The following is a 13,397-nucleotide window of genomic DNA, read 5'->3' as shown; positions in this document are numbered from 1 at the left end:
TTTAAGGCATAATAATTTATTTAGCCCTCTAATTTTATTAAAAAAATTATTTTAGTCATTCATTTTATTTTTTTATATTTTAAATTTATATTTTTTATCATATCACTTCAAAATAAATGAAAAAAATTAATACTTTTAACTTATCGTCGTTACATACATATGAATTACTACGTGGATTACACATAATTTATTTATTACTGAAACAATGAACTGACACAAGTAGAAGTCTAAAAATGAAATTTACTATCATGCATTCTAACACCCAAATTGACTTCTTTTCTCAGCCAAAAATCGTAGTTTTATTAGTGAAAAAAAGGATGTGAAGCTTGTGATATTAAGACAAGCAGAGCAGACACAATGAAGTCTACTGAAAAACATAGGTAATGTATACAGACCCTGTAAGAGCTGAATGATTACAAAGAGATCAAATGCCGCAAACAACACTTTAATCTTCTATATATATATATATATTTAGTGAGTAAAAGGACTGGGGTTGGGATTATCATATAAATGTAGTAAAAGAAAAAAGAAATGTGATACCTTCCTGAAGACCAGGAGTTTCAGTGTCAGGAGGGAAAATTAGGGAGACATGAATGTTATCAGAAATGAGCTCCTGTTGCAATGCTTCTGCTAGCCCTCGCAGCCCAAATTTTGTTGCTGAATAAGTAGTGTACCCATAAATGCCTACCTATTTTTTTACCCCAAAAAAAGAAAATCAATCAAGGAAAATATAATTTATAGCAAATTATTACAACAATAAATAACTCATACTTTAATACAATAATGTTACCATTACTATAATCCAATTTATATTTATATATATATTAATCTCAAATTGCTAAAACAAAACTAAAATAAACTTCAAATTTGTATATAGACATGCCCGAGTTAGGTGCCTTGAACATGGCATTTCTTACTATTTTTCTTTTCTTTTTTGTCATTGTCTGAGTAACTTACTTAATAACAAACGGATCTAGATATAATTGGTTAAATGACTAAATTGTTATTTAGGTCCTTCTAAAATTAAAAAAAATTTAAGTTTTTTTAACTTTTAATTAAATGGAATAATTATAATTTTAACTTTTTTAAATAATTAATAATTTAATTTAAATATTTTTAATACATTATTTTTAACTTTCGCCCCTTAAACAAAATTTCTAGCTTAGCTCCTAATGTCCTTGGATTTTTTTTTATAAACTACAAATTCTATTATTTTATACAAAATGTGTTTAATATCGTATCAAAATTTTGGGTAAAAGTATCTCTTTGGTCTTTCTCAATTTTGATATTAAATAAATTGGTCCCTTTTAAAAAAAATCGGAGTAATTTTTTCCTTGTCAAATTTAACAATGAACAACTAAGGGCAATTTATCATAATGTTAATTTCTGCCAATTACACATAATTTTGATTAATATAATAAAAAATTTAACCCTCGAAGTTTATATATTTTGTCAAATTAATTTTGATACTAAATAATTCAACTAATTTAGCCTCAATATTTACATATTAATTTACACAAATGTTACAGGCTAATTTTTGTTAAATCAAGACTAAGTCAACAAAATGTAAATGTGTACATGTTGAGGGTTAAAATTTTATTATATTAATTAAATTTATACACAACTAATAAAAAACATTAATATTGTAATTAATTATTAATTTATTAATTGAATTAGTATGGCTTCTTCCATATCACTAATTTTTTTCTAATTGGCAATACTAAATTCAATCTGCCATTTTATAACAATAAATAAATAATAAATTTTATTTAAATTTAATTATACGATCTATACATATTAATATAAAAAAATTAATGTTTTAAAATTTTATAAATAGTATGAAGTAAGAAAAAAAATGGAGATATGAGTAGACAAGAGTGATGAACCTACTTGACCGACTTGTGATGAGAGCAATGGCAGCTGGCGCGCCATCTTCCCTGTACTTCATCAATGGCAAAGCCGCTTTGATAACGTTAAAGCTCCCCATCAAATCTACATCTATCATCAACTTTATCTCATCCAGTCCCTGCTTCTCCAATGCTTGCGGTACAAATATTCCCTGGTTAACCACCAGCACGTCAATGGGCCCAGATTCCACCACCGCTCCTTCCACGACGTCGTAGTCGCGGACGTCGGCAGCGAAGATTGCTACGTCGACGCCGTGGGCTCCTCCAGTTTATGGAGGGAGCGAGACAGGAGAGAGACACGAGCTCCTTCTGACACGGCTTTTTGAGCCAAGGCCAAGCCTATGCCACTCGAACCGCCGGTTATGAACACGTGACGCTTTTTTATTGGTATGGTGACCGGTTCTGGCCGGACGATGAAGTATAGGAGGAGGAGCAGGAAAGGTGCAAGGAGGAGAGTGAAGAGGAACATTGACGGTTGTGATGGGGAAATGGACGGTGGTGATTAAAAGGAGGTGTTCAAATATGAAAGTTGCTCTAAACCCAAATTTATAGGCGTCAATATGGATGAAGCTTGAGTTTAAATTCAACCAACCATATCCCCACCGCCAATTATCAAAATTGAATAATAATAAACTTATAATACATACCACTAGGAGAGGGAGTAGAATTGAATTAACGAATCATATTATTTATAAATATATTATGTTTATATAGACTAATTATTTAATTAGTAGACGAAGTATAAGATTATTTAATTACATAAGTATGCTTGATAAATATAATTACATAAGTATACTTGATAAATAAACATTTATCAAAATAATGTAGTTTTGTCTTTTCTTTTTCAAATTTTCGGATAACTCAAATGTTGCAATTTATATTCGAATTAAACTGAAATTTTTATTTTTTATTTGAATTTATCTGAATAACTCGATTAACTCAAATAACTCGAACTATTTAATTCAAAATTTAAATTTTTTATTAAATTTTTCGAATCGAATCTTACCCAACTTTACCTACCACAAAAAATATATGTGGTTTTGATAAGAAAATTTCAATATCTTAATATTTATTAAGGTAATAGTTCTCATATTTAGTCCACAATATGCAATTAAAAAGAATAAAAAAGATAAAACTTGAAAATTATCATGATTAATTATTACTTTCACGTGATTATTTCAATTTTCAGCTTTGAAGAAATATAGCAAATATATTTATCACGCTTTAGTTTGCTAAATATAATATTTCAAAATAAGAGTATTGTCAACATTTTAGCTATTTTGTAATTTTATATTTTTAATCTCTTATAACTCATTTCTTGTCTTATTTTAGATTATGTACATAATCTTAAATTTTGAATTAATTTATTTTTTGTTTTTATTATGTTAATCAATTTAGATTTTTTTTTAAATGTGCTTTTAGATAATTTTACATTTCATAACAAAGATAATTGAGTAAAATGCGCTTCTAAATAATCTTACATTCCATAAACTAAATATATGAGTCATACATTCTAGCCAAATGAACCAAGCAAGGTAATACCACATTCCACCCATAATCTTTCACTCCCGTAATCCTATTACCGAGCATAATCTAATATTTAGTGAACGAAATGCACCCTAAATTCAGTAGAATTTACTAATTACAATTTTATCAAAAAATAATATATTTATAATTATAAGCAATTACACCAAAATTCAATTATTGAGTACCTTTCAAAACCCACATTTAATGTCAATATACAATAATATTATCACTCCAATAGTAGTATCTTATTGTAAATTATTTGTTTCTCTAAAAGAAATTTTTGAAAGGGAAATCTATTAATTCATTACATGAATGAGACCATAAAATTCGGGAGGGTGAAGGAAACAACAAACACTCGTCGTAGGTGGTGAAGAACAAGCTCTATTAACACAATAAAGGCTTCAACCTCAGTATCAATACATCATTATCACGCATTGACAATTAGCTTTGTCACAACTCAAACACGACATATTTGAAGTGATTGCAAGCACTTAATACGACAATGAAATCAACATCGGATGGTTCAAAGTGACGGATAAAAATCGACAAGAGAATTAAACATCCACCAAACTGGAGATGACAATGACAAAACCATCCCTAAAATTACTTACAAAAGCAAGACTACATGCATTAACAAAACTAAAAAACATGTTAACAAAAACTTCAAAAAGTTAATACTTGTTAAACAATGGGATGCAAACAAAAAAAACATATAAAATTTAAGATAATATGGGTTGAAACTAACTCATGAAATCATTTATTATTCTAAAATACTCTCAAAATGAAAACAAATTAAAAAGCCGACGAAAAGTCACCTACATACCAAGAGAAACTATTGGTAATCAGTAGAGTTTTAACGACGAAAAGCATTGTCATTTGTCCATTACAACTTGTGAATATAGAAAAGAGACCCACAAAATATATTCGCAAACTGAAAAGAGAGAAGGCACATGAAGAGAATGAGGAAAAGAAAGAAAAAGAGGTTCAGTGGGATGAAGGGAGAAAAAGGCAAGCAAAAGCTAGCCCAGAGGCTAACACCGCCATAGTGCAAAACAAAAGTGAAGAAGTAAACATCTTGGAGGAAAAAAAAACTTCTTGAAAATTTTAATTTGCTATTTACTTGCATTGATTATTATAAATCTATACTTATTATAAAACTTCTAACTATGTTGGTGTGTTTGGTTAATCTGTTTGGTACCAACTTAGCTAAAAAACAAAAATACCTACACTTTACATAGTAAATTGTATTATTTTAAGGTTATTTTATCATTTTATATCTTTTATTTAGAAAAAAAAATGAGCACAATAGGATTTGAATTCATGTGTCTTTAATTTTTCACAATTATACTTTACCATTAAACTAAAACTTATTTTATAAGAAATTATTTTATGGACCCTTCGCACCACATCATCTATGGTCTCTTTCCAATTATTTAATGACATTTCAACAATTTTTTTCATGTCATTAATACATAGTTTTGGTATTTTTTATCCTAACCCTGAACTCAGAACCCAAATCTTGAACCTCAAATCATAAACCCCAAACATTGAATCTTGAACTCAAGGTTCAATGTTTAAGGTTTATGGTTCATGGTTTGAAGTTTTGGGTTTGAGGTTTATGGTTTGGGGCTCAAATTTGGGTTTAAAATTTGGAGTTTAGATTTCAAGGTCTACGAGTCAAGGCTCAAATAAAAAAATTATCAAAATTATGTATCATTGACATGGAAAAAAATGTTGAAATGTCATTAAATAATTGAAAAGGGACCATGGATGATGTGATGATAAGGGTCCGTAAAATAATTTCTCCTCTTTTATTATTTATATTATTTTTTTATAAATATATTTGTTAAATAAATTTAGTAATATATAAAGATTTTTTATTATAATAATAAATATTTAAATGATTTGCAAAATGTGGTAGGTAAAAAAACAATTAGGATTGAGGTTGAAAAATGTTTTTGAAAAATTTGGTGAAAAAGAACTTTTGAAAAGTTTGATGGCGTTTGCTACCATTTAAGAAAATAAAATGTTAATTTTAGACCTGTGTTATAATTGAAGAAAAATGTGATAAAATTTATAATAAATTAATAAATAAAATAACTAAACACGGGTAGTGGACTTTTAAGGTAGAAACAAACATTATTTTATCCATTTCATCCATGCAAAACCAAGAAAGGAGAAGGGAGAAGAGAAGACCAACTACCTAGGGGTTTTCAGTTTTGAAGTTGAATTAGTTAGTTTAATTTATATTATAAAGTAAAAGATTAAATGAGGGGATAAAAAATATTGAGAAATATTTTTTTAAAAATAGAAAGTTACAAATTTTAACTTTTTAATTTAATTAAGAGCCCAATTTAGAATTGAAGTTTAATTTAAAAAATTACTTATTTATTAATTTTTTATTTAAAATCAAGATTTGGGTTAAAAGATACTTTTCAAACAAAGTGTTACTATATTAGTTAATAATAGAAATTGATTGAAAAAATACGGTAATTAAAAACGAAAAAGCGCAAAATTATTGAAACAAAAAATGATTGGAAAATCTTAGGAGTTGAGGTGGCAAAAGCGACATTTGAAGTGCGAAAATCAAGGCTCTTCCAGTCTCAATCCTCTTCATGGAGTTGGTGAAGAAGTAATTGAGGTATGTGAGTGAGTGAGGACGACACATCTTCCTCCATCATGATTTTGTCTACCTCTAATCAACCCCATTACTCACAAACTCTTGTTCCCCTCAGAATTGGAAGTTAGATATTTGGTTTGACTATATGTATCTATTTTTCATGTTGGAGATATATTTGAATTCAAATTTGATTATATTTATTCGTATTTCTATTCTAATTTAAAATTGAATTTTGGTTAAAAATAAAATATAAATATATGTGATTTTGAATAAAATTTAAAACCTATATTTTGAGGTTTAATAAATACATATATTTTGATAAATACTCCATTTCAAAATAATAATCGGAATAAATCTACCTATAGGAGATGGTAGGAAGAGAGAAGGAATTTGATTTCCATGTCAATGAGATTCAGTACTTGAGAAAAAGTAAAATATTAAATTCGTCAATAGAGAAACATGTATATGTGAACCAATAATTTCCAAACCAAATCAAAATAAAAGCCACATGAAAACCGTTGACCAAAGGGTGAGGGAGAATGCTGCTACAACATATGTCCATAGCATTATTACTGAACTTTCACTTTGACCCATCTGAAATAGTTGTGTCATTGTGCCTGTGCCATTATCATCAGAATAAGCCCATGAATAAGACATCATAAATCAATGAATCAAAGATTTGTATTTGCCATGGAGTTTGAAATGTATTATCTTCGGTAGTTGATTAAAAACAGTAAGATTTTGCAGACAATTTTTTATGGTTTAAGCAAAACAATTAATGTAGCATATGGTTATCATACATACCTACAGCCATGGCAGGCGGAAGGGCATACTGAAGCATTAGAACAAACTGGAACAAGGCGTCTGTTCCAACCAAGCCCAAATGCTGTGCAGCTTTAACAACACCGATGCCCAAGAGAGGCATGAATACGTTCCTCACAGCTATTATCCCTATAATGATTGAAGGACGAATATCTGATCTTGTTAAACCTGCAAATCAAGCTTAAAATTATAAATTGATCTAACGTGTAAGGCAATACATAAATTTTAATTTAATTTTCACATATGAATCACCTTTTAGAAGATTTGCTCCCACCAGCAAGGTCATACATGCAACTGTTGGGTCCCTGTGTGCATGAGGTTTTTGGTTTTAGTCCTTAACATTTTCTAATTAATAGATTCTGAATTATATATCTTTTAATCTAATATCTAAATTTATGTATTAACCCACACTTTTAGTGTGGGTTGAAGTTACAAAATATGAGAAGCAAAATACATACCCAAGCAAATTTATAGAATTCTCGATAACACGAAGAGGAGCATCGGCACCAATTAGGATTTGTCGGATTGGTGAGACTGTCCCGATGAAGAATCCAACCATCTGAGGGCCAAAATGATGCAAATGAGAGGCGATTCTCAGTTATTGGTAAAGGCTAATGAGCAATATTTGCTCTATAATATAAATATTTGAAGACTATATATAGAATGTTAGCATTTTGGCATACTCCTGCAATTGCTGATGGTGCAAACACTTCCTTTAGGTTAATCTTCTTCATGGTCATAGTTATGCATTGAAATCTCTTCCTCAAAGCTGAAATCTGATAATAATAAAAAAATACTAATATCATAATCATTTAAAGAACTATACGAAAAGTTTGAATACCGTAATCACGTTGCAGCCGCTATTTTAATCGATGAATGATCCATAAAATAATATTAGAGAAAGGAAAAGGATGAGGTAACCTTTTCTTGTGTTTCAAAATTGCCGTGAGGCTGTTGTTGTACTGAATATTCATCTGAAGCAGCAACCCAATCCTTTGAGGGTAGTAAAGGTTCTCGGCAAGTTTCCAAATCTGATTCCGAGTAGGAATTTTTTTGTGAAGAGTTGATGTTGATGGTTAACCCAGCTTCTTTGTAGTTGTTTGCGTATGAACGCATAATGCCATACACATATGACCATATAAAGATGGCTCCTGTCTGTAGGTGACAGAATTATACAACATTCAAACCCAAATCCGTAAAACATAAGATGAATTTGATGAAGGAAAGATTGTTGTAAGTGATAAGTTGATACCGCCATAGACAGTGAAGCATAGGCCTGGGCATTTGAAAAACAAGTGGATGATTCTCCAAATGGATTATTTGATTCCTCACAGACTGAAGGAACTATAATGAGTGGCAAATTTCCTAAATTCCCTATTCATACATTCAATTTATAAATTAATAATCATATTGCAACAGTTACATATAAAAAAAAAATTGAGGGAGGAGAAATTACCAGCAGAACAACAACCAATGACCATGCCTTGGAGGTGTTTAGGAGTTCTAGTGATTTTTATAAGAAGCCAAGCAAGTGCTGACCCAATCATGAATGTGAGCAAAATATTCACCGGCATGAACCACCTACAAAATTAATTGACTCAATAAATCAAATTACTAAAGATTTATTAGTTTAATATATTGAATATGCAATAGTTTAAATAAAACTCGATTGTGTAACTCTGGATATGAAAATACCAGTAGGGGAAACTTACAATGTCACTAAGCTTTCATAGGTTATGGTTTGAGCCAAGTTCGTTGCCACAAGTGCAGGGCCAAACACATAGAATACAATCTGTCAGCCAACAAGAGAGATGAAAATATTAAAAACACAACTGAACAAACCAGTAAACCCTAGGCTGAGTAAAATAGCATAAACTTACTTTGTTCAAATGGTTTCTGGCGTCTGGTCCCAACAGATTGACATGATCTAAAGCAAGAAACAAGCCAACTCCGGTAATGAAAAGCACTTTTATAACCGGAATCAGTGCCACAAGGAGTAGATCAAGGAATCCCATTAGCCTATACTCACACCTGATCTTCAACTTGATTATTCCACTTGTACATCCAATAAACAATCAATATTCAAAGTCCTAAAAGACTTGATTTAACAACTTCCATCTATCGTCAATGCCACTGATATTGCATTCACACAACAAAGAATCAGATGATTAATTCAAACTTTTCAACAAAAACGTAACTCTCCTGCACAAAATCTATGCATATACATTGACAGGCTATTTATTTAATTTTGTACTTGAAAAAAAATAAAGCTTCGGAAATTACTGATTCCAAAGATATAGCAGGCGATAAGTTTGATAGATGTTGATAGTAATGGTATTAGAAATATAATGCAATTAAAATTGTGAGAAAGGATTATTTATAATAAATACGTCACGATTGTCCCTCGTATTAAGTTTCCGGCCTAAAATTATTATTAACTGACCACTCATGGGCACGCTTTTGGAAGCAGTGTGAGGACAATACTTTTACTTTAACCCACTCATGGTTTCAACTAAATTTTCCAAATCATTACTTTTAAATCATGACTATGTCTTCTCTTTTTATTATAGATAAGCATCCAAAGCCACTGTTTTTACAGATTAAAATAGATTTTTTGGGAAATCAATTTCGTGTTAAAGATTTCAAAAAATAATGAAATCACTAGGTTTGGAAGAACACTCTCCCTTACTAATAAGTCAATGAAATTCCACCTGAAAGAATACATTCCCTTAGTCTAATTTAAGAAATTCTTTTCATACATTATTTGGAGAATATTGTCTATTTGATTAAATATGCTCAGACTTTAATATAGAATTAAATAAGTGCATGTGAATGAGATTACAAATGCAACACAATCACGTGACTCTTGAATTTTATATATATATATATAGATAACTTTAAGTTCTTCATTAGGGTCATAGGCATGCAAGTTTATTTTATGGATGTAGACCCACATACATGTCTAATCATATAAACAAAATATTCACGAAATAGGTTATGAAAAGAAGTGCAAGTGAAGAGAGGCAATTTGTACCCAAGTAGATGGAGACCGTAGGTGGCGTTAAGCCCTTAATACTTGGAACTATCACTGGCCCCCCTCTTTTTTTTATTAAGTGTTGTTATCATACGAGAAGCTTCATTTGCATTCTTTAAGCAGCCTCAAGCACGTTAAAATGCCCCAGCCGCGGCCGCTGCAACTTATCCGACGCTGATGGAGACTGAGATGATAAGTCCTGCTAAACCGGATGTTCTCCTTCTCTCGTCTTTCGGATCAAAGGAATGGTTGGGAAAGATCTAAGGTTGGATGGTAATGGGAGGTGGATGGGTTAATAGAATAGTGGAGGGTTTTGTAATGGAGATGAGGGAGGGTTGTGACAATACTAGTTATAAAGGGAGATTGGGAGATCTGGAGGAGGAGCTGGCAAGCCTGTGCTGTCAGGCTATATGGTGGCTAGCCACTAGGAAAGCAGTGTTCTTTTTGGTTAAATTAAAAGTATCTTTGATGTCTTTTATTTTTCATAATGGCTTCCTAAATAAACCATTTTAAAACACCATTTCGTAATCTTTTTAAAAGTTTGGGCTCTTTTTTTTTTGTATTTAAATTAATATTTACTAAACATTATTATAAATTTAAAACTAATGGTCAAACTTAAAAGTTTTTACCTAAAATTCAACATGAAATAGAAATTATTCAAATGGTCAAACCCGCTTAATTTTAATGTAATCAAATATTAAATAATAATGACTATGCATCTCGAATCATAACGAAAATTATACACTTTTTGGAGATACAAACAAAACCTATTTAAAAATATAATTTTCTAGTAATTTTATTTTGAATGAAAATGCATTACTATGATGCATATATTTATAGTGTTAAATATTAATTTTAATTACTATATAATTATAACACTAATTAAGTAATAATTAATGTAAAATAAAAAGTATGCTTAATATGAATTCAAAGTCTAATTAAGCGATAATAATTATTACATTAATAATGGAAAGATTATTAATAAATAGATTTATATTGTATAAATTAGGATATCAATATATTGATGATTTGATATTATCTTATATATAATTTTGATCTCACACATTTAATTTTTATTAATTATAAAAAGTTGGTTTTGACATTATTAATTATTATAATATTCAAAATCAAATCAAATTTGAGATAAATATGAGATAATTAAAATTGTAACATGCTATGTGAAATCTGAAAAATGTTATGTATGTTCTGTATTTGGTATTCTGAGCATGTACATCATAAATATATATTTGATATCTGTTAGTATTGCATTTGCATTTGGGATGGGATATGATATATGGAGGAAGTATAGGTAGTATAATAACCTGTCGTATTTATGATTCTGTAATGGCGATAACTTGCCTAATGAATAGCCAGCTTAACTGTAAACATTCTGAAAAGTGTCATACTGACACTAAATGGTGTGTAGGGTTGGATGGGCATTTAATACCTTATATGATGTGTAGTGATGGTCGGAGATGGTGTGTAGCGGATGGGGGTAAAATTATAAATTTGCATCTGATTTTGATTCTGTATTAAATATACATTATGTATCTACTCTGTTATGTTATAAAACTGAAATTGAATCTGTAATTCTGTTTCGTTAAAAGTGTAATATCCCAAACTCGACCTAGACGTTATGGCCAAATCTGGTGATATTACAAGGAATGGGTTTTGAAAATGGTGTTGTCTTGATAAACCATTCAATTTTTATACCTTGTGTTCGTTCATAATTATACTGAAAATGTTATTTATTTAATTGGTTTGCCAAAACACTTACTACATCGGAAGTTTAGTAAATGCGATAAATTTTAGAAACCCGATTTTTTATTTTTAGAAAAACCTATTTTTGCGTAAAAAACCGTTGATTTCATAACACATCTTATCAAAACATGCAGAATATCAACAAACCAAAAATCACCAGTTAAAAACCATAAAGTCCAAAGAGTCCCAGAAATTACAAACTTTCAAATGAAAAACCAAAATCATAAATAGCCAAGTTTAAAAAGATTTACGGTTAGGTGGTCATCGCTAAGTCTCTGCTGCACCGATCTGCCTAACTCTGTGGATTACCTGAACAGAACTGACAGACAGATGTGATTTTTCGTAAACTCAATGTGTAACCCAACAGAATTAAGCATGCAAACATACAAATTATCACATAAACAGTCAGAGACGGATTCGAGCCCAAGTTCATTTCAGATACAGTCAACAGATTAAACATGCTCAACCCTACACACCATATCGTGCCATTATGACACATATCAAATAATGTGTAGCCAAGCTGACAGAAAATAAGCAATGATCATCATTCAAAACACTTCTTCCTTATATATAAACCCCACCACAACAAATAGATGCAGAAATCAAATATAGATATAACAGATTAAACATGCTCAACATGCTTATATACTGATAACAGATATACTCATAGCAATACAGTCCGACATACATTCAGTATCCTACTCAAATTAATCTATCAGGATATCATAGCATACAAATTAGGGTTTAATTAGCCCTTATCGACCCTAAGTAGGCCTACAGTCTATTAGAGTGACCCGTGCGACCCTAGGGAGAATTTTAGAAGTATGGGCCCACATGCTCGTGTGGGCCACACGCCAAGATTAGCCTTGCCCGTGTGGCCCACACGGCCTAGTCCAAAAACTCACACACCCTTGTGGAATGCTCATGTAGGTCTACACACCCAACTTTGCCTAGCCCGTTTTGCCCACACAGCCATGTCTTCGTTGATCACCGACCATGTCTCGTACGCAGTCATCCACATAGCTGGCCATACGCCCGTGTGATGTCGACAGTGGCCATTTTTGGCTTTCGTCGAAACTCAATTTTTTGCGTTTCGGGAACACACCTGGTATCAATTTGATGCGAAAACTATCTCGACCCTTCTAAGACCTAAAAATTGACATTCTAGAGCCTGAATTTAGTAACACTAATGAAAACTCAACCGAAAATATCACAATCTAAGCCTTACAACACTCAACTCACGTGAAAACTTACCGTTACCGAGCAGAGACCCCGGACGCTTGAATCGCTGTAGAAGCCCTAGCCAACTTTTGTCCTTCACCTAACCGAGAATAACAAAACAAACCCCTCATCAAACACTTAGTCAAAAGCGTTAAGATTAAACAAAGTAGAACTTACCGAACAAACACAGCAAGGATTTGAACAAAAAGAATCGAATTGGAAAAGCTAAAAATGTAACACCCTTAACCCGTATTCATCATTAGAATAGGGTTACGAAACATTACCTGTCTTATAACTTAAACAAACATACATTTCTCATACATTTTTCTTATCCAAATAAAAGTCATTCACAATCAATCATATTGTCTCTGACACGAGCCCTTGAGGCTCAAATCAAACATTAGAAGTGGTTCAGGACTAAACTGAGAACTTAGGAAAAATTTTGGAAAACATAGAAAATTTTCAAAATACAAGCGACATATGCCCGTGTGGCTTGGCCATGTGT

At 31.0% G+C, this 13,397-nt stretch overlaps 1 protein-coding gene and 1 pseudogene across 2 annotated transcripts; both read right to left on the bottom strand.

Moving 5' to 3' along the window:
- Window positions 1-256: 256 nt before the first annotated feature.
- On the bottom strand, window positions 257-2,406 carry LOC107902500 (3-dehydrosphinganine reductase TSC10B-like; annotated as a pseudogene).
- A 4,017-nt stretch (window positions 2,407-6,423) lies between these two features.
- On the bottom strand, window positions 6,424-10,416 carry LOC107904343 (protein PIN-LIKES 3). 2 transcript variants are annotated; one of them, XM_016830681.2, is made up of 11 exons: window positions 9,911-10,416; window positions 8,757-9,009; window positions 8,589-8,668; window positions 8,333-8,457; window positions 8,129-8,250; window positions 7,798-8,031; window positions 7,560-7,652; window positions 7,335-7,435; window positions 7,129-7,181; window positions 6,859-7,044; window positions 6,424-6,671 (listed from the first exon to the last, which is right to left on the bottom strand). In XM_016830681.2, the coding sequence occupies exons 2-11, from the start codon at window positions 8,889-8,891 to the stop codon at window positions 6,547-6,549; spliced, it is 1,254 nt and encodes a 417-aa protein (XP_016686170.1). In that variant the 5' UTR covers window positions 8,892-9,009; window positions 9,911-10,416; the 3' UTR covers window positions 6,424-6,546. The 2 variants fall into 2 exon arrangements, with proteins under 2 accessions (XP_016686170.1, XP_016686171.1); XM_016830682.2 differs by lacking the exon at window positions 9,911-10,416 and adding an exon at window positions 9,160-9,203.
- Between the last annotated feature and the right edge of the window lie 2,981 nt (window positions 10,417-13,397).

The sequence above is a fragment of the Gossypium hirsutum genome, chromosome A05 (assembly GCF_007990345.1).
Source record: "Gossypium hirsutum isolate 1008001.06 chromosome A05, Gossypium_hirsutum_v2.1, whole genome shotgun sequence".
Lineage (NCBI taxonomy): Eukaryota > Viridiplantae > Streptophyta > Magnoliopsida > Malvales > Malvaceae > Gossypium > Gossypium hirsutum.
This window is presented reverse-complemented; position numbering and strand designations above follow the sequence as displayed.

What these genes read in the sequence shown, in the direction of transcription:
- LOC107904343 (XM_016830681.2), bottom strand. Translation starts at nt 8,891, where the DNA reads ATGGGATTCCTTGATCTACTCCTTGTGGCACTGATTCCGGTTATAAAA. An exon ending in AATTCTATAAATTTGCTTGG is followed by an intron (nt 7,182 to 7,334) that starts GTATGTATTTTG and finishes TCATGCACACAG; the next exon opens with GGACCCAACAGTTGCATGTA. An exon ending in TCCGCCTGCCATGGCTGTAG is followed by an intron (nt 6,672 to 6,858) that starts GTATGTATGATA and finishes ATAATGGCACAG; the next exon opens with GCACAATGACACAACTATTT.